Source organism: Eptesicus fuscus, chromosome 21 (assembly GCF_027574615.1).
Source record: "Eptesicus fuscus isolate TK198812 chromosome 21, DD_ASM_mEF_20220401, whole genome shotgun sequence".
In the NCBI taxonomy this organism is placed as follows: Eukaryota; Metazoa; Chordata; class Mammalia; order Chiroptera; family Vespertilionidae; genus Eptesicus; species Eptesicus fuscus.
The window spans coordinates 50,562,843-50,582,396 of NC_072493.1; the positions used below are offsets into that span (position 1 = coordinate 50,562,843).

At 55.9% G+C, this 19,554-nt stretch overlaps 2 protein-coding genes across 7 annotated transcripts; one reads left to right on the forward strand and one right to left on the reverse strand.

The window, feature by feature from the left end:
- On the reverse strand, nucleotides 1-7,690 carry ZNF132 (zinc finger protein 132). The gene is made up of 5 exons (XM_054710219.1): nucleotides 7,445-7,690; nucleotides 4,608-4,776; nucleotides 2,434-3,154; nucleotides 1,690-2,277; nucleotides 1-1,278 (listed from the first exon to the last, which is right to left on the reverse strand). The coding sequence occupies exons 1-5, from the start codon at nucleotides 7,457-7,459 to the stop codon at nucleotides 693-695; spliced, it is 2,079 nt and encodes a 692-aa protein (XP_054566194.1). The 5' UTR covers nucleotides 7,460-7,690; the 3' UTR covers nucleotides 1-692.
- A 667-nt stretch (nucleotides 7,691-8,357) lies between these two features.
- Nucleotides 8,358-18,713, forward strand: LOC103304169 (zinc finger protein 324A-like). 6 transcript variants are annotated; one of them, XM_054710235.1, is made up of 5 exons: nucleotides 12,866-13,230; nucleotides 14,754-14,908; nucleotides 15,435-15,561; nucleotides 15,841-15,957; nucleotides 16,565-18,713. In XM_054710235.1, exons 2-5 carry the CDS (start codon nucleotides 14,906-14,908, stop codon nucleotides 17,968-17,970), a joined length of 1,653 nt encoding a protein of 550 aa, XP_054566210.1. In that variant the 5' UTR covers nucleotides 12,866-13,230; nucleotides 14,754-14,905; the 3' UTR covers nucleotides 17,971-18,713. The 6 variants fall into 6 exon arrangements, with proteins under 6 accessions (XP_054566209.1, XP_054566210.1, XP_054566211.1 ...); XM_054710236.1 differs by having other exon boundaries at nucleotides 14,757-14,908; XM_054710232.1 differs by having other exon boundaries at nucleotides 13,177-13,230; nucleotides 15,404-15,561.
- Nucleotides 18,714-19,554: the final 841 nt, after the last annotated feature.

Here is a 19,554-nt window from a genome sequence, read left to right on the forward strand (position 1 = left end):
TAGGCACCATTATTTAAAGTTAATAAACTTTTATTTAAGGAATTTCACATGTTCTGAGTTCTTCTACTGCCTTAGTTCCTCCTGAGTTTGAGTCTTTTTAAAAAAATATATATTTTATTGATTTTTTACAGAGAGGAAGGGAGAGGGATAGTTAGAAACATCGATGAGAGAGAAACATGGATCGGCTGCCTTCTGCACGCCCCCCCACTGAGGATGTGCCCGCAACCAAGGTACATGCCCTTGGCCAGAATCGAACCTGGGACCTCTCAGTCCGCAGGCCAACACTCTATCCACTGAGCCAAACTGGTTAGGGCTTGAGTTTGAGTCTTCATTACTCCCTTTTTCGCTCAATCCTGATGTCATTTCAGTCAGTCCTATTTAACAGGAATAGAGATTCTCTTGATCATAAGCTGTATGGTAACTGAGAATTAGCTAGACAAAGGACATCAAGGCCCCAGACATCTAAGATGGCTGTCATCAAATCTCACTGATTACCAATGGCTATTACAAAAACCTCCTATAGCCTGTGTTAGATTTATAGTGGACAGTGATCTGGCAATGTGAATTAAGGTTAGTAAAATGTTCCCAGTAGGCTGAATGCAATGCTAAGGTTAGTAAAATGTTCCCAGTAGGCTGAATGCATAGCAGAAAAAAAAAGAAAAAAAAACACCTATTGGGGAAATGTTTTGTGGTCATGCAGTATGAATCCTTTTATGCTGAGCAAGGCTGCAGAGGCGGCTGAAGACTTTCCCACAGTGGCCACACTCGCAAGTCCTTTCTCTGGTGTGAACTACCTGGTGTTGAATAAGGGTGGATCTCTCACTAAAAGCTTTCCCACACTGACTGCACTCGTAGGGCTTTTCTTGTGTGTGAACTCTCTGATGACGAACCAGGTGAGAATTGGTGCTGAAGGCTCTCTGGCATTCACTGCACTCAAAAGGCCTTTCTCCCGTGTGAACTCTCCAATGATAAACGAGGCTGTGCTTTTGGCTAAAGAACTTCCCACACTCACTGCACCCATAAGGCCTTTCTCCAGTGTGAACTTTCTGATGTTTCACGAGAATGGAGTTTTGGCTAAAGAATTTCCCACATTCATTGCACTCATATGGCCTTTCCTTGGTGTGAATCCTCCGGTGCTTAATGAGGCTGGAGCTGTGAGCAAAGGCCTTCCCACACTCACTGCACTCAAAAGGCCTTTCTCCAGTGTGAATCCTGCCATGCTGAACCAGGCTGGAACGGCAGCTGAAGGTTTTCCTACATTTGCTGCACTCGTATGGCCTTTGCCCGGTGTGTACTCTCTGGTGCCGAGTGACAGTGGTGCTATGGCTAAAGGCTTTCCCACATTCCAAAGGTTGCTCTCCAGTGTGAACTTTCTGATGTCGAAGGAGGTGGGAGCTTTGCCTGAAGTGTTTTCCACATTCACTGCATTCGAAAGGCCGCTCTCCACTGTGAACTCTCTGGTGCTTAGCAAGATTGGAGGTTTTATTAAAAGCTCTTCCACATTCACTGCACTCAAAAGGCTTTTCCCCAGTGTGAATCCTCCGGTGCTTAATGAGACTGGAACTGTGAGCAAAGGCCTTCCCACACTCACTGCACTCAAAAGGCCTTTCTCCAGTGTGAATCTTGCAGTGCTGAACCAGGCTGGAATGGCGGCTGAAGGTTTTCCCACATTTGCTGCACTCGTATGGCTTCTGACCGGTGTGTACTCTCTGGTGCTGAGTGAGGGTGGTGCTAGTGCTAAAGGCCTTCCCACATTGGCCGCACCCAAAGGGCCGCTCTCCGGTGTGAACTTTCTGATGTCGCAGGAGGTGGGATCTTCGGCTGAAGCCTCCTCCACATTCACTGCATTCATAAGGCCGCTCTCCACTGTGAACTCTCTGGTGCTGAGCAAGATTGGAGTTTTTGTTAAAAGTTCTTCCACACTCACTGCACTCAAAAGGCCTTTCTCCAGTGTGAATCCTGCAGTGCTGAAGCAGGCTGGAACCGCGGCTGAAGGTTTTCCCACATTGGCTGCACTCGTATGGCCTTTGCCCGGTGTGAACTCTCTGGTGCTGAGTGAGGGTGGTGCTACTGCTGAAGGTTTTCCCACACTCACTGCACCCAAAGGGCCGCTCTCCGGTGTGAACTTTCTGATGTCGAAGGAGGTGGGAGCTTTGCTTGAAGTCTCTTCCACACTCGCCACACTCAAAGGGCCGCTCTCCAGTGTGAACTCTCTGGTGCTTAACAAGCTCAGAGTTGTTGTTAAAAGCTTTTCCACACTCGCTGCACTCAAAAGGCCTTTCTCCAGCATGAACTTTCTCATACTGAGTGAGGTGTGACCTGGTAGTCAAGGCTTTCCCCCATGCACTGCACTCGTAAGGCCTTTCTGTGTGAATTCTCTGGTGTTGAACAAGTGTGAGTTTGTGGCTGAGAATTTTCTCACAGTCGCTATACTCGTAGTGTTTTATTCCAGTGTGAAATTTCTGGTGTTCCCTCAGCTTAGATGGGTCCCTAAAGGCCTTCCCACACTCTTTACACACGTGAGATGTTTTTCCAGTGTGAAATTTTTGGTAATTAACAAGGGTTGATTTCTCTTCTAAGGAATTTACAACTGTTGGGCATCTAAATGGTGAATCTTCAGGGAGAGTTCTCAAGTGGTTGAGGACCTTCTTGGTGGTATGGACTCCTGGGAACTTCCCAAGGCTGGAACTGTGTGGGAGGGCCTCCCTGCACTCTGTGTTCCTACGTGACTTCCCACTGCAGTTGACGGCCGGGTGCTGGCGGAGGTCATGGCTGTCTGAGACATCCTTCCATCCGTCCCTGCAAGTGAGGGGCTTCTCTGACAGGCATACTACAGAGCTCTTCACAGATGAATCCCTGTCCTTGTCCCATCTGCAGGACTTCCCTCCACTCTGCTGTTCCTGGTGCTGGGGAAGGTTCGCACTGAACCAAAACCTTCTTGCACATGCTCCACATGTGTAGGGGGTCTCCTCAGGATGTGTTCCCTGATGCTCATCAAGGTGTAAAATGTCTCTCATAATGGGGCCACACATGTCACAGGTATCAGCCTTCTCGGTAGAAGGATGTGTATTGGGGATCCTGACCTGGGACACCCCTTCTACAGAAGCATTCTGCTTGGAACAGGCCTCCTGGTCTTCCACTTCATGCCAACAACCTAAAAACAGAGAAACTTCTCGTTAATTGAGTGTTCAATTGGGTGCAAAGGGTGGCTTCATTAGGAATGTGTAACTGACCCATATAAGAAGGGGTCCAAGGGATTGTTGACAGAATTGAGACTGAAGGGCCCGCTGTGTAGGATGGCACCCAGCCAGCCCTCACCAGAGGCAAGGACAGAGATGGGGGAAAGGACACGAATAAATATTCCTTCAAGAAAAATGTGTGTACACACACACAAATGAAAGATGCTCAACATTATTAGTTGTGAGAGAAATGCAAATCCAGAACACAAGGAGATACCACTTCACACCCACTAGGATGGGTGTGAAGAAAAAAAACAAAACAGTAACAAGTGTTACTGAGGAAACAGAGAAACTGGAACACTCATGCACTGCTGTGGGAATGTAAAATGGTGCCACCATTTTGGAAAACAACTGCCAAGTTCTATTCCCATGTATCTACCGAAGATAAATGAAAACATATCTACACAAAAACTTGTACGTGAATGTTCACAGCAGCATTTTTCATAATAGCCAAAGAGATGGAGACAAGACAAATGCCCATCAAATGGATAAAAAAGTTTTATACAATGGGCTATTCTTCAGACATGAGAAGGAAGGAATATTGTCTATGCTACAACACAGATGAACCCCTGAAACATAAGCTAAATGAAAGCTCGTCATGTATTGTGTGATTCCATTTAAATGAAATGTCTAGAATAAGCAAGTCTGTATAGTCAAAAAGTAGATGAGAGGTTTTGCCCAGGACTTGGGGAAAAGGGATGAGGAAGGTTAGGGCATGACTGCTAGTGGGTACAAAGTCTCCCTGACAGTGATGAAAATATTCTAAAATTGGATTGTGATCGTCAGACACCTGTGTAAATATATACTTTAAAGGGGTGAACTTAGCCCTGACCGGTATGGCTCAGTGGATAGAGCATCGGCCTGCAGACTGAAGGGTCCTAGGTTCGATTCCGGTCAAGGGCATGTGCCTCGGTTGCGGGCACATCCCCAGTAGGAGGTGTGCAGGAGGCAGCTGATCGATGTTTCTCTCTCATCGATGTTTCTAACTCTCTATCCATCTCCCTCTCTGTATAAAGGGGTGAACTTATGGTGTATCTTAATGAAGCTGTTTTGAAAAATCACCTGATGGAAGGGGCAGAACCAGGGCAGGACCCACACGGGGTCAAGCTCAGTGGGATCCATTAGACAGCCTGGAGATGCCGGATCCCCGACATCTGCTCCCGTGGGGTCCTAGGCAGCAGCTATAAGGACCATGCATGAGGCTGCCCAGGAAGAGACAGAGGGGTGCACACAGCCAGGTCCCTGCAACATGAAACCTGGGAAGGAAGCAGCATCCATGGCTGGGCTTGTGGACAAACAGAACTTTCTATGGTAAAAGCCACAGGGCGGACGCTGGTCACCATGATGCGAGCGGGCAGAGGGCCTTACCAAGCGAGGCCATGAGCTCAAAGACCTCCAGCGTCACATCGCGGTACAGGCGCCTCCGAGCCTCATCAAGGAGCCCCCACTCCTCCTGGGAGAAGTGCACGGCCACGTCCTCGAAGGTCACTGGGCTCTGCAGTGAGGAGACAGCTGAGCCAGGGGGCCCACAGGCAGGCTGGAAAACAAACACACAAAATGCTCCAACGGGCCCATTCCAGGCCCTTGACCTGTGACTCAGAATTCTGCAATCTCTGCCACTGTCCTCTCCTCCTCCTCTTCTTCTTTTTTTTTTTTTTTTAATGTTTTATTGATTTTTTACAGAAAGGAAGAGAAAGGGATAGAGTTAGAAACATCTATCAGCCCTAACTGGTTTGGCTCAGTGGATAGAATGTCGGCCTGTGGACTCAAGGGTCCCAGGTTCGATTCCAGTCAAGGGCATGTACCTTGGATGCGGGCACATACCCAGTAGGGAGTGTGCAGGAGGCAGCTGATTAATGTTTCTAACTCTCTGTTCCTCTCCCTTCCTCTCTGTAAAAAATCAATAAAATATATTTAAAAAAAAAAAAAAAAAAAAGAAACATCTATCAGTTGCCTCCTGCACACTCCCCACTGGGGATATGTCCGAAACCAAGGTACATGCCCTTGACCGGAATCAGTCCGCAGGCCGACACTCTACCCACTGAGCCAAACGAGTTAGGTCCTCTCCTCTTCTTGTGACACCCCCCTCAGGCCATCCTCCCCTCACCACACGAAGCCTCTCCTCCTCCTCAGGCCCCCACTTCAGAGGAGTTAACCCACCCCGGAACCACTGGTGTCCCTTTCTCCTTGCAGTCACTGTACTCAGGCCAATCCAACCTAAAACAACAGAAGGCAGGTGGGGCCCTGGCCAGTTTGGCTCAGTAGATAGAGCACCGGCCTGCGGACTGAAGGGTCCCAGGTTGGATTCTGGTCAAGGGCATGTATCTTGGTTGCGGGCACATCCCCAGTGGGGGGGTGTGCAGGAGGCAGCTGATCGATGTTTCTAACTCTCTCCCCCTCTCCCTTCCTATCTGTAAAAAAAATCAATAAAATACATTTTAAAAGAACAAAAACAAAAGGCAGGTGGGCAATGGATGCTCTCTGAGCTCTGGGCTGGCACACAGCCCCTCCCCCCACTGGCCAATTTCCTTTACGTCCCCCCAGATATTGAGAAAATTGGGATTCTCCTTTCTTCCTCAAGTCTGGAGCATGAGGGCCCATTGGGTCACATTCCCTTACCTTGTACAGGTGTTACAGAAGACCGGAAAAAAAACCAAGCCACGCTTAGAGAAAGGGAGTTACATTTTATTAAGCGCAGGGCCAGAGAAAAATGCACCTTTCAAATTCTGCCCCTCCCCAAAAATGGAGGAAACCTTTTCTATTTATACTTTTCCTGCCGAAACCGGTTTGGCTCAGTGGATAGAGCGTCAGCCTGCGGACTCAAGGGTCCCAGGTTCGATTCCGGTCAAGGGCATGTACCTTGGTTGCAGGCACATCCCCAGTAGGGGGTGTGCAAGAGGAGCTGATGGATGTTTCTCATCGATGTTTCTAACTCTCTATCCCTCCCTTCCTCTCTGTAAAAAAAAAAAAAAATCAATAAAAATATACTTTTCCCAGCTCTTTTGTCTCCCAGATTTGGAATGAGACTTCCGGGCCTTCTGGGATAGGCCTGCGTGCTGGGAAGGGGCCATGGACCATATCTCAAGGCCTGGCCTGGTGTCAGCACTGACAACTCTGTCTGGGGCATAGTCCACGGCCTCTCTGGAATGGGAGTAGTCTTATTTTCCTTATTATTTAAGCAAGCAAGCGTTTACAGAAGCCAAAATAGCAGGGTTAAAATTTCAAACAGCAGTTTTTATAGAAGATGGATGCTTCACAGGGACCATACCACCCACATTTCTCCTCCCCTCCACCCCTTGTCCACACCACAGGCGTCTCCCTGGAGTCCCCGCATTCCGTTATGCACATAGGGTACCTGAGAAAGACAACCAGGACCCATTATTGACCTGGCCTGCCCCAGATCTCCAAACCCCCCATGGCCACAGGAAGCCATCACCCCCCTAGTAAACGCCTTCGCTCCATGCCCAGCTGCTTCAGCCTTCAGCCCGTGGAACCTTGAGTAGGTCTCAAACACGCCTGCTCTCTTCCACCTCAGCCTTTGCACATGCCCTCGCACATGCCCTCACCAGTCACACCTGTCCTCGCTCTCTTTTTTACTATTAAATATTATTGCCCTAACCGGTGTGGCTCAGTGGATAGAGCGTTGGCCTGCGGACTGAAAGGTCCCAGGTTCGATTCCGGTCAAGGGCATGTACCTTGTTTGCAGGCACATCCCCAGTGGGGGGCATGCAGGAGGCAACTGATCAATGTTTCTCTCTCATCGATGCTTCTAACTCTGTCCCTCTCCCTTCCTCTCTGTAAAGAAAATCAATAAAATATATTAAAAAACATTATTGTTAATCTTCACCTGAGGATATTTTTCCCACTGATTTTTAGAGATTGGGAGGGATAGGGAGAGGGGAGGGGGAGAAAGAAACATGTGAGAGAGACACATGGATTGGCCGCCTTCTGCACACACACTTCCCCCCCTTTCCCCCCGCCCCGCCACCGCCAACCGGGGCCGGGGTTCGAACCTGCAACCCAGGTAAGTGTCTTGACCGGGAATCGAACCCGCGACCCTTTGGGGCAAGGGCCAACACTCTAACCCCTGAGCCACACCGGCCAGGTCTACTCTGCCCAGTGTCTTGGTCCCCGCCCTGACCCCAACCCACAGCTGCACGCGACCCTGGGGCTCCGGGATCATGAGGGCGGGGATCCCCACTCACCCGCGGAGAGTCCATCGCGACGCTGCCGGCTGGGTGGGACCCTGCGGGTTCACCCGTACCCCGCGCACCACTGGGTGGGCGGCCTCGGTCTCTCGGTATCAGCGGAACTGAGAACCTGGGATCTTCCTCCCTCCCGAGGCCGTGGGACCCAGACGGAGCGCGGAGACTCGTCGCGTCAGTCCAGCCCCGGGAAAACCGAAGGAGGCACCATTCGCGGGGGTGAGAGTGTCTGTAAAGTCGCGGTGAAGGTCCCGACCCTTTCCCGGCCCCTTCTTCGCCCCAGCGGCAGCCGGCGCGGAGCGCCCCGGGCGAAACGGACAGGCGCAGGCAACTACGGAAATCCCGCCCCCTCCTTGGAAACCCCTCCTAGGAAACCCCCCTCGGAGCCTGATTGGCTCCAGGCTCGCCGCCAACAACTCTTTTTTTTTTTAGCCAATCACGGCGCCACTTGGTCGTTGCCTAGGTGATCGGGAAGCACGCCCTGGCGTCGCTGCTCTCTTGACAGAACTGCAGAGCCTAGAAGCCACTGGTTCTGCGTCCATACCAGAGCTGGCCAATGAGAAATCAGGAGGGGGGCGTTTCTGGGCGTTCTCTGGCCAATGATCGTGCAGGGATGGGGGCGGGACTTCCCTGGTCGGACTGTTTCTTCCGCGTCTGGTCCTTAGGTTCGCACAGGGTTGAGGGACCGAGTTGCCTGGCTGAGGGCCGCGCCCAGGGGCTTCTCCGCGACCTAGGAAACGGGAGCTGGGAAGGCACGAGAGTCTGGAGGTCCCGCCTCTGCCCTGGACGCCCGTGACCGCAGCGAAGTCCGGCCTCCACCAGCCCGGGCTCCCCTGGCCGCCTGGAGGGGAGGCCCCTCGGGGCCCTCGGGGTGGTGTCGGCTTTGCGAACCCGAGACGGAGGCCTTCGTTCCGGGGTCAGGACCCTGTGTCCGGAATGCGGGCGGGTGTGGCGTGTGAGCCCAGCGACTAGGCAGCGGTGAGGACAGGTCTCCTGGCCCCACCCAGCTGGACTCCCAGCCCCCGTGTCCCAAGTGCCCTCCTGAGCCCCAGTTCTCGGCTCTGAGGACGGTCCAGGGGGGTAAGATGCGGAGGGTGTACGGGCAGGTGAGACCGACCTGGGAGCATTCGGGAAGTTCCGTTGGTACCTGTATCCGGACAACAGAGGGGTCGGGGCTGCCTGTCCCCGGAGCTGCCCATCATTATGGAATGATTGACAGCTTCCTGGCTGAAATAATGTAGTCCCGGAGGCATCTGCGCTTTTTATTTTTAAAATATATTTTATTGATTTTTTACAGAGAGGAAGGGAGAGGGATAGAGAGCTAGAAACATCGATGAGAGAGAAACATCGATCAGCTGCCTCCTGCACACCTCCCACTGGGGATCGAGCCCCCAACCCAGGCATGTGCCCTTGGCCTGAATCGAACCTGGGACCCTTCAGTTCCCAGGCCGGCGCTCTAGCCACTGAGCAACACCAGCTAGGACAGGATTCATATTTCTTTTTTTAAAAAATATATTTTATTGATTTTTTACAGAGAGGAAGGGAGAGGGATAGAGAGTTAGAAACATCGGTTGGAGAGAAACATTGATCAGCTGCCTCCTGCACACCTCCCTCTGGGGATGTGCCCGCAACCAAGGTACATGCCCTTGACCGGAATCGAACCCGGGACCTTTCAGTCCGCAGGTCGACGCTCTATCCACTGATCCAAGCCGGCTACGGCAGGATTCATATTTCTTATCATTGTAGATGGTCCCCAATATTCTGTGTCTGCCCCTAACACCTCTCCTGTGTCCCCCTGCATGAACGCTTGGACGACTTTAGCCAGGAGTGAATCTGTGGTGCGCAGCCAGGCCACAGCCCTGGATTGCCTGGCCAGGGACTAATGCACAGGACCGGGCATGGCCAGAAGGAGAGCCTTTTCTTCCGGGCCTCAGTGCCGGTGACAGGAGTGCCAAACTATGGAGAGTCAGAGACACCAGGGCCCCAAATCCCCAGAGGGAACAAGTGCCCTGCAACCTGTAAAGGACGACTTGCTATGTTTCAGGATGTGAGCTGCACGGGGAATGCACTAGTGTCACTGGAGAAGGGCTGGGACGCAGGAAAGTCTGCCTCAGCACAGTCTAAATGTGTGGGTTCTTGATTTTGTGCAAGAAAGCTTTCACAATACGAGTCCAAGTGATTTTGAGAGTTCATTTATTAAAGAATTTTTGTGCACTGGGGGAGGGGGGGTCCCTCAGCCTGGCCTGCATCCTCTTGCAGTCTGGGAGCCCTCGGGGGATGTCCAACTGCAGGCTTAGGCCCGGAGCGGCCTGCATTCGGACATCCTTAGCCCTGCCACAAAGATGGGAGAGGCTCACCAGCTGTCCACCCGGCTTCTGGCTGAGTGGCGCACTGACCACCAGGGGGCAGCTTCAGCGTTGAGCGTCTGCCCCCTGGTGGTCAGTGCATGTCATAGCGACCAGTGGTTCCGCTGTTTGGTCAATTTGCATATTACCCTTTTATTATATAGGATAGGATGGGAACAGAGAAATAAAAGAAGTGCTTAAGCTAAAGGAAGCAGGCCCGGCCAGTGTGGCTCAGTTGAGGGTCAACCCCATGAACCAGGAGATCACAGTTCAATTTCAGTCAGAGCACATGACTGGGTTGCAGGCTCAAGCACCAGTAGGGGGCATGCAGGAGGCAGCTGATTGATGATTCTCTCTCATCATTGATTTTTCTATTTCCCTCTACATTCCAAAATCAATAAAAACATTAAACCCGCCCTAACCGGTTTGGCTCAGTGGAAAGAGCGTCAGCCTGTGGACTGAAAGGTCCCAGGTTCGATTCCAGTCAAGGGCATGTACCTTGGTTGCAGGCATATCCCCAGTGGAGGGTGTGCAGGAGGCAGCTGATCGATGTTTCTCTCTCATCAGTGTTTCCCTCTATCCCTCTCTCTTCCTCTCTGTAAAAAATCAATAAAATATATTTAAAAAAAACACATTTAACCCAAGCAGTGTAATTCAGTGGTTGGGCATCGACCTATGAACCGGGAAATCACAGTTCAATTCCAGTCAGGGCACATGACTGGGTAGCAGGCTCGAGCCCCAGTAGGGGGCATGCAGGAGGCAGTCAATTGATAATTTTCTCTCATCATTGATTTTTCTATTTCCCTCTACCTTCCAAAATCAATAAAAACATTAAACCCAGGCAGTGTAGTTCAGTGGTTGGGCACCGACCTATGAACCAGGAGGTCACAGTTTGATTCCTGATCAGGGCACATGCCCGGTTTGTGGGCTCGATTCCCAGTGGGGGGTGTGCAGGAGGCAGCTGATCAATGATTCTCATCACTGATGTTTCTATCTCCCCCTCTCCCTTCTCTGAAATCAATAAAAATATATTTTAAAAAAACAGATTAAGAGGGAAAAAAGATAAAAGAGGCAAGATCACATCAACAGGAGTGAGCCTCGGCAGAGAGCTGCCTTGGCCCTTAGGGAAGTCACAGAGGCAGGAGTGAGCCCTCCAGGCTGCGTGGACTCAGGAAGCAAGTTACCGAGGCAAAAGGAGAGCCCTTGGAGACAGGTTCAAGGGTTTAGCCCAGACAGGCTGCCACTGCCTGCTTCTCCCTTGGTTGCAAGCCTTGCTGGAGCCCTGAGAATTTAGGATAAAGAACAAAGATGGGTCCCTGAGGAAAAGAAGTGGGTGAAGGTGTGGGCGTGCTCTAAGGAGAGCATGCTCTGGCTTCCTTTATTTTGAGTTTTGTTGTGTGTTTTTTTCTAAATGTAGAAATTTTAGGGGAGATCTGAGGAGAGGATCTTTTTTTAAGAAATCAATATTTATTGATTTCAGAGAGGAAGGGAGAGAGATAGAGAAACATCAATAATAAGAAAGAATCACTGATCAGCTATCTTCAGCACATTCCCTACTGGGGATCAAGCTCACAACCCAGGCATGTGCCCTTGGCCGGAATCGAACCTGGGACCCTTCAGTCAGCAGGCCGATGCTCTCTCCACTGAGACACACCGGCTAGGGCTCTTTTCTTTTTTGGGGTGCCCTGACCAGGAATCCAACCAGCGACCTTTGGGTGCACAGGATACAGTTCAACCAACTGAGGCACACCAGCCAGGGCCGGGGAGGATCTTCTTATTTTGTTTAATCCTCACCTGAAGATATTTTTTCCACTGATTTCAGAGATTGTAGAAGGGAGGGAGAGGGAAAGAGAGAGAAACATGGATGTGTAGATTAGTGTCCTCCTGTATGTGCCCTAGCTGGAGCAGTGATCCAACCCACAACCTTAGTACGTGCCCTTGGAATTTAACTCTGGACCTTTTGTTGTGCAGGCTGACACTAACCACTGAGCTTGATCCCCATTGGGGGGCGTGAAGGAGGCAGTTGATCAATCCTGGCCAGGGTGGGCAGGTGAGGACTTTTTTTGGGGGGGCATTTATTTTATTTATTTATATTTTAAAATATATTTTTACTGATTTCAGAGAGGAAGAGAGATAGAAACATCAATGATGAGAGACAATCATTGATCGGCTGCCTCCTACACACCCCACACTGAGGATCAAGTCCACAACCTGGGCATATGCCCTGACCGGGAATCCAACTGTAATCTCCCTGTTCATAGGTCGACGCTCAACCATCGAGTCATGCTGGCTGGGCTTATTTTATTTTATTTTTAAAATATATTTTATTGATTTTTTACAGAGAGGAAGGGAGAGGGATAGAGAGCCAGAAACATCAATGAGAGAGAAACATCGAACAGCTGCCTCCTGCACACTCCCCACAGGGCATGTGCCCACAACCAAGGTACATGACCTCGACCAGAATCGAACCCGGGACCCTTGAATCCGCAGGCTGACGCTCTATTCACTGAGCCAAACCTGCTAGGGTCTTCTTTTATTTTTAAGATATATTTTTATTGATTTCAGAGAGGGGGAGAGAGAGAAACAATGATGAGAATCATTGATTGGCTCCTCCTGCACGCCCCCTACTGGGGATTGAGCCCACAACTGGGGCAAGTGCCCTGACCCCGGAACCTGGAATGGAACCTTGACCTCGTGGTTCATAGGTGGACGCTCAACCACTGATGTGTACCAGCCAGGCAGACCTTAGGATCTAGTCGCTGGCTGTAAATCACTCGGCCTTGTTTAACTGTCCCAGTTTCCCCATTCCACGGAATTTTCCCGGTTTCTTACTAACCCGCCTCTTTCAGAGCCTCCCAGCCAGGAGCCCACCCAGGAGTGAGCCAGGGGCAGCAATCCCCAGCCCCCACTCCACTTCCTAACATCCCACGCGGTGACGCTTGGCCGTTGCCATGGATACCGTGGATGGCAAACGCTCCGAACCACACTTCCCAGAAGGCTCAGCGCGTAAGCCCCTCCCGTATTGGGCCAATGAGCGCTGGCCGGGGCTGGACTTCCGGCCTCCGAGACTGTCACTGGGCTCCGGGCTGCTGGGCCGCCCCGGGTGTTGGGGGCTGGAGCGCGGCTGGGCGGGCCGTTCCCTGGGAGGTTGTGGAGACCGGAGGCAAGGGCGGACGAAGGCGTGGGCGCCGGGCCAGCTCCACGCGCGCCCCTGCCGCAGGCCCCCGGCCACGCCCCCCAGCCTCGGTTTTTCGGGTACAGCGTGGGCAGCCTCCAGGGGCCTTGGGGCGTCGCCCGACCCACGTGCTCTCCGGCCTCCGTGGCGCCGCAGAGGCGGTGCGTGGCGGTCCGCGCCCTGGACGCCCAGGGAGACTGAAGCCAGGAGCGGGGGTTCCGGGTGGGCCGCCGCCGGCGCTGGTTCCGATGGCCGCGGCGACGCAGGTGAGTAGGGGGCGCCCCCGCCCGCCCACGCGGAACCCCTCCACCTCGGACCAGAGCCCCAGCTAGAAGGGTCTTCCCCTCTCGGATGCGCCCCGGACCCGGTTCCAGACCAGTGGAGCGCGCACGGGGCGGGTCCCCACCTCTGGCAGCCGAGGGGGGTGGGTGTGGGGACACCCCTAGGGGAAAAGCTGGGGTGGGAGGAAACCTCAGTACTTCCCGGCCAGAGCTTGGCAACGTGGAGGTCCTTGGGGAGAGAAGATGGTATGTGAGGCCAAGAGTGGGCTATGACGAGGGCGGCGGGAGCTATGGGAGGTTTTGGACATGCTTTATGTTGGAAATTTTAAATATATGTCTGTATACACCGAGTGGCCAGATGAGGATGATCTCTGAACGCATAATAATCTGGCCACGCAGTGTATATCCCATATAATAAAAGGCTAAAATGCAAATTGTCCCCTCGATCAGGAGTTCGACAGGCAGGCAGGCTGGCCAACCGCCCATGTCCCCTCCCCCTGGCCAGGCTGGCTGGACCCCACCCATGCACGAATTCATGCACTGGGCTTCTAATACACACACACACACACACACACACACACACACACACACACACTGAGTGGCCAGATTATTATGCATTCAGAGATCATCATCATCTGGCCACTCAATGTTTATGTGTGTGTGTGTGTGTGTGTGTATATATTTAGAGAGCAAGGGAGAGAGAAACAAAAACATCCATGATGAGAGAGAATCATTGATCAGCTGCCTCCTGCAGGCCCCACACTGGGGAGCGAGCCTGCAACCTGGGCCTGTGCCCTGACCTGGACGTATGTTATCACTCAACCCCTGAGCCAGGCCGGCTGGGCTGAGTTAGGTTTAACCTATCTCGCCGTTTCCGCGTGGAGGGTAGTTGCGGGGTGGGAGGGGTGGGGGGACGGTGTGCAGGGAGCAGGCAATGATGGCGCGTGGACCAGACTGAAGACGGAAAATCAGTTGCATTCCCGACACAGAGGCCCATTATCCCGTTCGAGGCTTGTGGGCGGGGGGTGACCTGAGGGACGGACCGTCACAGGTTTCTTAGTCTGAGCACCGGAAGAATGGAGCTGCTGGAGACAAAATCCGGAATCGGAAGGGAAATCGGGCTTCAGGGGGCAATGAGCAGAGTCCTGGTGTCCTGAGCCCAGCAGGGCCTGGGAGTCCGATGGGGAGGGACTCCACCACCTCCCAGAGCCGGGCAGTCAGTGCTCCAAGGAGCGGCAGAGGTGCCCGCAGGCCCACGGCTCTCAGCACGTCTGTCCGGTGGCAGCTGAGTGAGAGGGCACGGCCCCACCACCGTGGCTCAGTGGTTGAGCATCAACCTATGACCCAGGAGGTCACGGTTCGATTCCCAGGTTGTGGGCTCGATCCCCAGTGTGGGGCATACAGGAGGCAGCCAACCAATGATTCTCATCATTGATGTTTCTCTCTCTCTCTCTCTCTCTCCTCTCCCTTCCTTTCTGAAATCAATAAAACAATTTTTTTAAAAAAAGAAGGGGTGTGGCTAAGAGGGGAGGAACTGGCTCCTGTCTGCCCAGCCAGAGTGGACCCTTCGGGCCTCTCCTGTGGAGACTGGGGGGGATCAGCCAGTCCTCCAGGCTGGGAATTTCAGCGAAGCCATGTGGTGGGAATCCTACAGTTGCTGATGGTGAGAGCAGTCGGAGCACACCTGGGGAGGCTCAGCTTGAGCAACGTATGTGGGACGGCCTGGGACTGCCTGTGGGGCAGCAGCCAGTGGGAGGCCAGGGTGGCTCTGAGGGCCTTGTCTGGAGTGCCCAGCGGGCAGGCGAGCGGGCATCTGAGGTGTACCAGGGGTGGGGAACGTCCGGCCCGCGGGCCATACAAGGCCCGTGAAAGCATTTGATCTGGCCCTGCCAAGGCATGAGGGGTGAGTTAGTGAAATGTCCCACCCAATATAGCAGGCTGCTTTTTAAGTCGATAATTCCGTATGGCCTGGGAAGGACGTTATAAACATCCGAACGGCTCTCGGCAGAAAAAAGGTTCCCCCCCACGTAGACAAAGAGGGGCCCACACAGGTGAGCGAGGCCGCAGCTGCAGAGCCCTGCGGGGGAGTGAATGTCTGAGGGACCTGGGGGAAGTGGCCATTGGACTGGGAGTGGTGGGTCACGTGGCCGTAACGCAGGCCGCGCGGCCTCCCCTGCCCACTGTCGCAGGCACTGATGGTCTTTGAGGACGTGGCCGTGTACTTCTCCCGGGAAGAATGGGGGCTGCTGGACTCGACGCAGCGGGCCTTGTACCGCCAGGTGATGCTGGAGAACTTCGCCCTTGTGGCCTCGCTGGGTAAGGCCCTGGGTCCCCCCCCCCCTCCCAGAAAGCTCAGTCGTTGCCAGGCTGTTCCACCAGCAGGAAACCCCTGACTTCCCAGGGGCCTCACACACACACACACACACCCCCGGCCCAGCATCCCTTCAGGCCGAGGCACCTCAGGGCCTGGGCTCGGTGGCCTTCTCCCCACAGCGCGTGAAGCTGTTCCGGGGAGCCCTGCCGCGGACAGTGCTGTCGGGCAGCCGGCTGTCATGAGCTGCAGCCGGCCCCTCACTTGCTCCTCTGCCCCTGCAGGACTCTCTGCCTCCAGACCTCAGATAGTCCTGCAGCTGGAGCGGGGTGAGGAGCCCTGGGTGCTCGGTGGGCTGGATGTGAACCTGGCCAGGGATGCCCAGAGGCGGCCCAGCCCTGGTGAGTAGGGCCTCCAGGGGCCCGGGGGGGGGGGGGTCCCTCTTTCCCACACTCTGCTGCCTCCCACCTGCCTCCCTCCTGTTCTCCTTCCACCATGACCCTCTCCTGCAGACTCCAGCCTTGGCTGCCCTCCAAGGGGGAGCGCCGAGGGCACCTGGGCCGTGGTGAGACCTCAGAATCCCAGCTCAGCCAGCGTGTTGGCCTCAAACCTTCCCCATCTCACCTCGTGCCTCCTCTGTAGGGCCGTTCCTTCACTTTCATGCGCTCATAGTTTCTTGAGCATTTGCAATGACCAGCCGGTTCCCGGGGCACCAGGGACACAGCTTTGGCCGGCCGGTCCTGGGGCTGCCTTCCTGGCACTGGCTGTGCTAGGAGAGGGGTCAGGGGACAGATTCCATGAGTAAAACTCTGCCTCAGGCCACCGCCAGAGGGAGGGGCCCAGGCAGGCTGGGGAGGCCCAGGCAGGGGAGCTGCAGGCAGGAAGGCTGTGTTCTGCAGCTTCAGCACCCAGACCCGGGGCCCCCCTTGCCCCCCCGCCCGCCCGCCCGCCCAGGTCCCCTCCTCCTGGTCAGGGTGACCCAGGCACCCGCTGTTTCTGGCCCTGCAGGTTCCCAGCGTCCCGCAGAGGACAGAGCTGTTTCTGGGGAAGCAGCGTGGACCTTCCCAGAAAGGCCCCCCCTGACACCCACCGGGGTCCCCCCCACCCCTGCTGCCTGTGAGCCTGGAGAACGCCTGGAGGGGCATCAGGGCAGTGCCTCGTCCGGAGAGAGGAAACCCACGGGGGTCTCAGTGATCTACTGGGAACGGCTCCTGCTAGGCCCAGGCAGTGGGGAGGCCGGCGTGAGCCTGCGGCTGACCCCCCAGCTGCGGGCGCCCGCGGGCAGCGCCCCCACTGGGGCCGCTCTCCCAGACCTCGCCCAGCCTGGCGCGAAGCCGCAGCAGCCACCGAGGCGGGAGCGTCCTGGGAGGACCTCCCAGAGCATCCCAGGCCTCGAGGCTGGTCACCCTGCGGGGGAACTAGGCCTGGGGGCAGCTTGGCACCAGCCCCAGAAACTCCTGGCCGGCCAGGAGCCCCCGCCCTGGGCGGAGCTGGGCGAGGCCCTGCGCGCAGGCCCCGGCCTCCTGCCCGGAGAGAAGACCTTCGAGTGCAGGGCCTGCAGCAAGGTCTTCGTGAAGAGCTCGGACCTGCTCAAGCACCTGCGCACGCACACGGGCGAGCGGCCCTACGAGTGCGCGCAGTGCGGCAAGGCCTTCAGCCAGACCTCGCACCTGACGCAGCACCAGCGCATCCACAGCGGCGAGACGCCCTACGCCTGCCCGGCCTGCGGCAAGGCCTTCCGCCACAGCTCCTCGCTGGTGCGGCACCAGCGCATCCACACGGCCGAGAAGGCCTTCCGCTGCGGCGAGTGCGGCAAGGCCTTCAGCCACGGCTCCAACCTTAGCCAGCACCGCAAGATCCACGCGGGCGGCCGGCCCTACGCCTGCGCGCGCTGCGGTCGGCGCTTCTGCCGCAACTCGCACCTGATCCAGCACGAGCGCACGCACACGGGAGAGAAGCCGTACGCCTGCGCGCTGTGCGGGGCCGCCTTCAGCCAGGGCTCCTCGCTCTTCAAGCACCAGCGCGTGCACACGGGCGAGAAGCCCTTCAGCTGCGCGCAATGCGGCCGCGCCTTCAGCCACAGCTCCAACCTCACGCAGCACCAGCTGCTGCACACGGGCGAGCGGCCCTTCCGCTGCGCCGACTGCGGCAAGGCCTTCGCCAAGGGCGCCGTGCTGCTCAGCCACCGGCGCATCCACACCGGCGAGAAGCCCTTCGTGTGCGCGCAGTGCGGCCGCGCCTTCCGCGAGCGGCCGGCCCTGTTCCACCACCAGAGGATCCACACCGGGGAGAAGCCGCCGGTGCGGAGGCGCGGGGCCTCGGCAGCCTCGCGCAGCAGCAGTGCTCTCGGGGACCGGCCCGCCCCCGCCGCAGGCCCGGCCGCGGTGCCCGTGTCCAAGCCGGCAGAGGCCTGAGGTCCAGCTCCGCCCTCCCAGCCCCGCCCGCGGCCAGCGGGCTGGGTCCCTCCGGAGAACCCTGTGCACTCGGGTTCCATCTGCCGCAGTGACTGACGGGATGTGCCGCTTCAGCCACAACGCCTCCCCCATTCCCGGGGACCGCGCTGCAGAAAGGCCCGGGGACGGACACGGAGGCGGGTACTTGGGTGGGGCCGAGGCGTGGCAGTCAGAACCAGGGGGAGGCCGGCATGGTGGTGCCCCTTGTCACGTGTTGTGCCTGGACCCCAAGGGGAGGTGGGGGTGCTGCGATGGGGTGGAGGCGGTCCCGATAAATCTGTGATGTTCACACCCAGCTGGCTGGTCCCTGATACTCGGGGTATTCCCCCAGGTGTCTGTGCATCCAAGGCTTCCTGGGAGTGGGCGTAGTGGACGAGGGATCGTGTGGGGGTTGGGCAGGAAAGGAGGGACAACCTAATTCTGGCTACAAAGGGTGTTTGCAGGCCCCGACCGACAGGACCTTTCTAAGGCGAACATGCCAGCGCCCGCCCCTGTTCTGACTGCTGCCACGTTCCTCCTAGCAGCCCCGTGGGGGGTCATGTTTGTGTCACTGTGTATGGCAGATGGCTTTGAGGTCTTGGATGTGATGGGACAGGAGCATCCACTGCCCTGGGGTCAACCTTGGGGTCACCTGTGTCCCCTGCCTCAGATCCCACAGCTTGGATCCCAGTAAAGCTGCCGTGTGAGGCAGCTCCAACCCGTCCACCCTGCGCGCCCCCCCCCCCCCCCCCCCCGTCTCCGGCTGCCAAGGGGACACAAGTGTCCCCACCCCTCTTGGATCACAGATAGGCTGCAGCTCCACCTGTGGCTTCTCACAGGGACCCAGGTTGTAACCAGGTCCCTGCAGCTCTGCGGGGACCGCACACCCTGGTGCACGTCTGCAGGCTGTCACCACCCACGTGATCTGTCAGGAGTCTCTCTGGACCGGGCGGGAGGGAGGCTGAAGCTGTGCAAGAATTTACCGTCTGTGTCTGTTCCAAGTATAACGGCTCCCCTTTTCCCTCATTAAAAAGACAATTAACTTTCCTGGGAGTGAGGCTGAAGGCCGACATGGGCCCCGGTGTGCTGCGGGCCAAAGGAAGCCACCTGGGCCCCACCCCACCTGCCTGCCTGCCTCAGTGTCCCCATCATGTGGGGGCGCCACACATGGGCAGAGACCCTGCGGACACGCGCAGCCCCATCCTGTCTCCTCCAGTCTGGGCGGTGGGGGCATAAAGGCTCCCGGAACCTTGACTTGGGTAACAGGCCAGGCCAGCGCTGAGGTCGGATGTGGATCTGCAGCAGGGCAGACGGGAGGAGCAGGGCCGGGGAGCCATCACTCTGTCTCCCTTCTCAGACCGCCACCTCCTGTGGGTTAGCCACATGCAGGGAGCCGGCCAGGCCGCCCCCTGCCCTCAGCCAGCCGACTAGACTAGAGCGTGGGGGTGGAAAGTGGGCTGTCTGGATGCTGGGCCTGGCTCAGCTGTGCACAACTCACACCCCCTCTGTGCCGTAGTTTCCTCGGGTCATGGGGTGCCCCCTCCTGCCAGGCTGGCTAACTTGCTC

What these genes read in the sequence shown, in the direction of transcription:
- ZNF132 (XM_054710219.1), bottom strand. An exon ending in ACTGGAATAAAACACTACGA is followed by an intron (nt 2,278 to 2,433) that starts GTATAGCGACTG and finishes TGCTGGAGAAAG; the next exon opens with GCCTTTTGAGTGCAGCGAGT. An exon ending in AGAGTACACACCGGTCAGAA is followed by an intron (nt 1,279 to 1,689) that starts GCCATACGAGTG and finishes CACCGGGCAAAG; the next exon opens with GCCATACGAGTGCAGCAAAT.
- LOC103304169 (XM_008161101.3), top strand. An exon ending in CGCCCTTGTGGCCTCGCTGG is followed by an intron (nt 15,562 to 15,840) that starts GTAAGGCCCTGG and finishes CTGCCCCTGCAG; the next exon opens with GACTCTCTGCCTCCAGACCT. An exon ending in CCAGAGGCGGCCCAGCCCTG is followed by an intron (nt 15,958 to 16,564) that starts GTGAGTAGGGCC and finishes CTGGCCCTGCAG; the next exon opens with GTTCCCAGCGTCCCGCAGAG.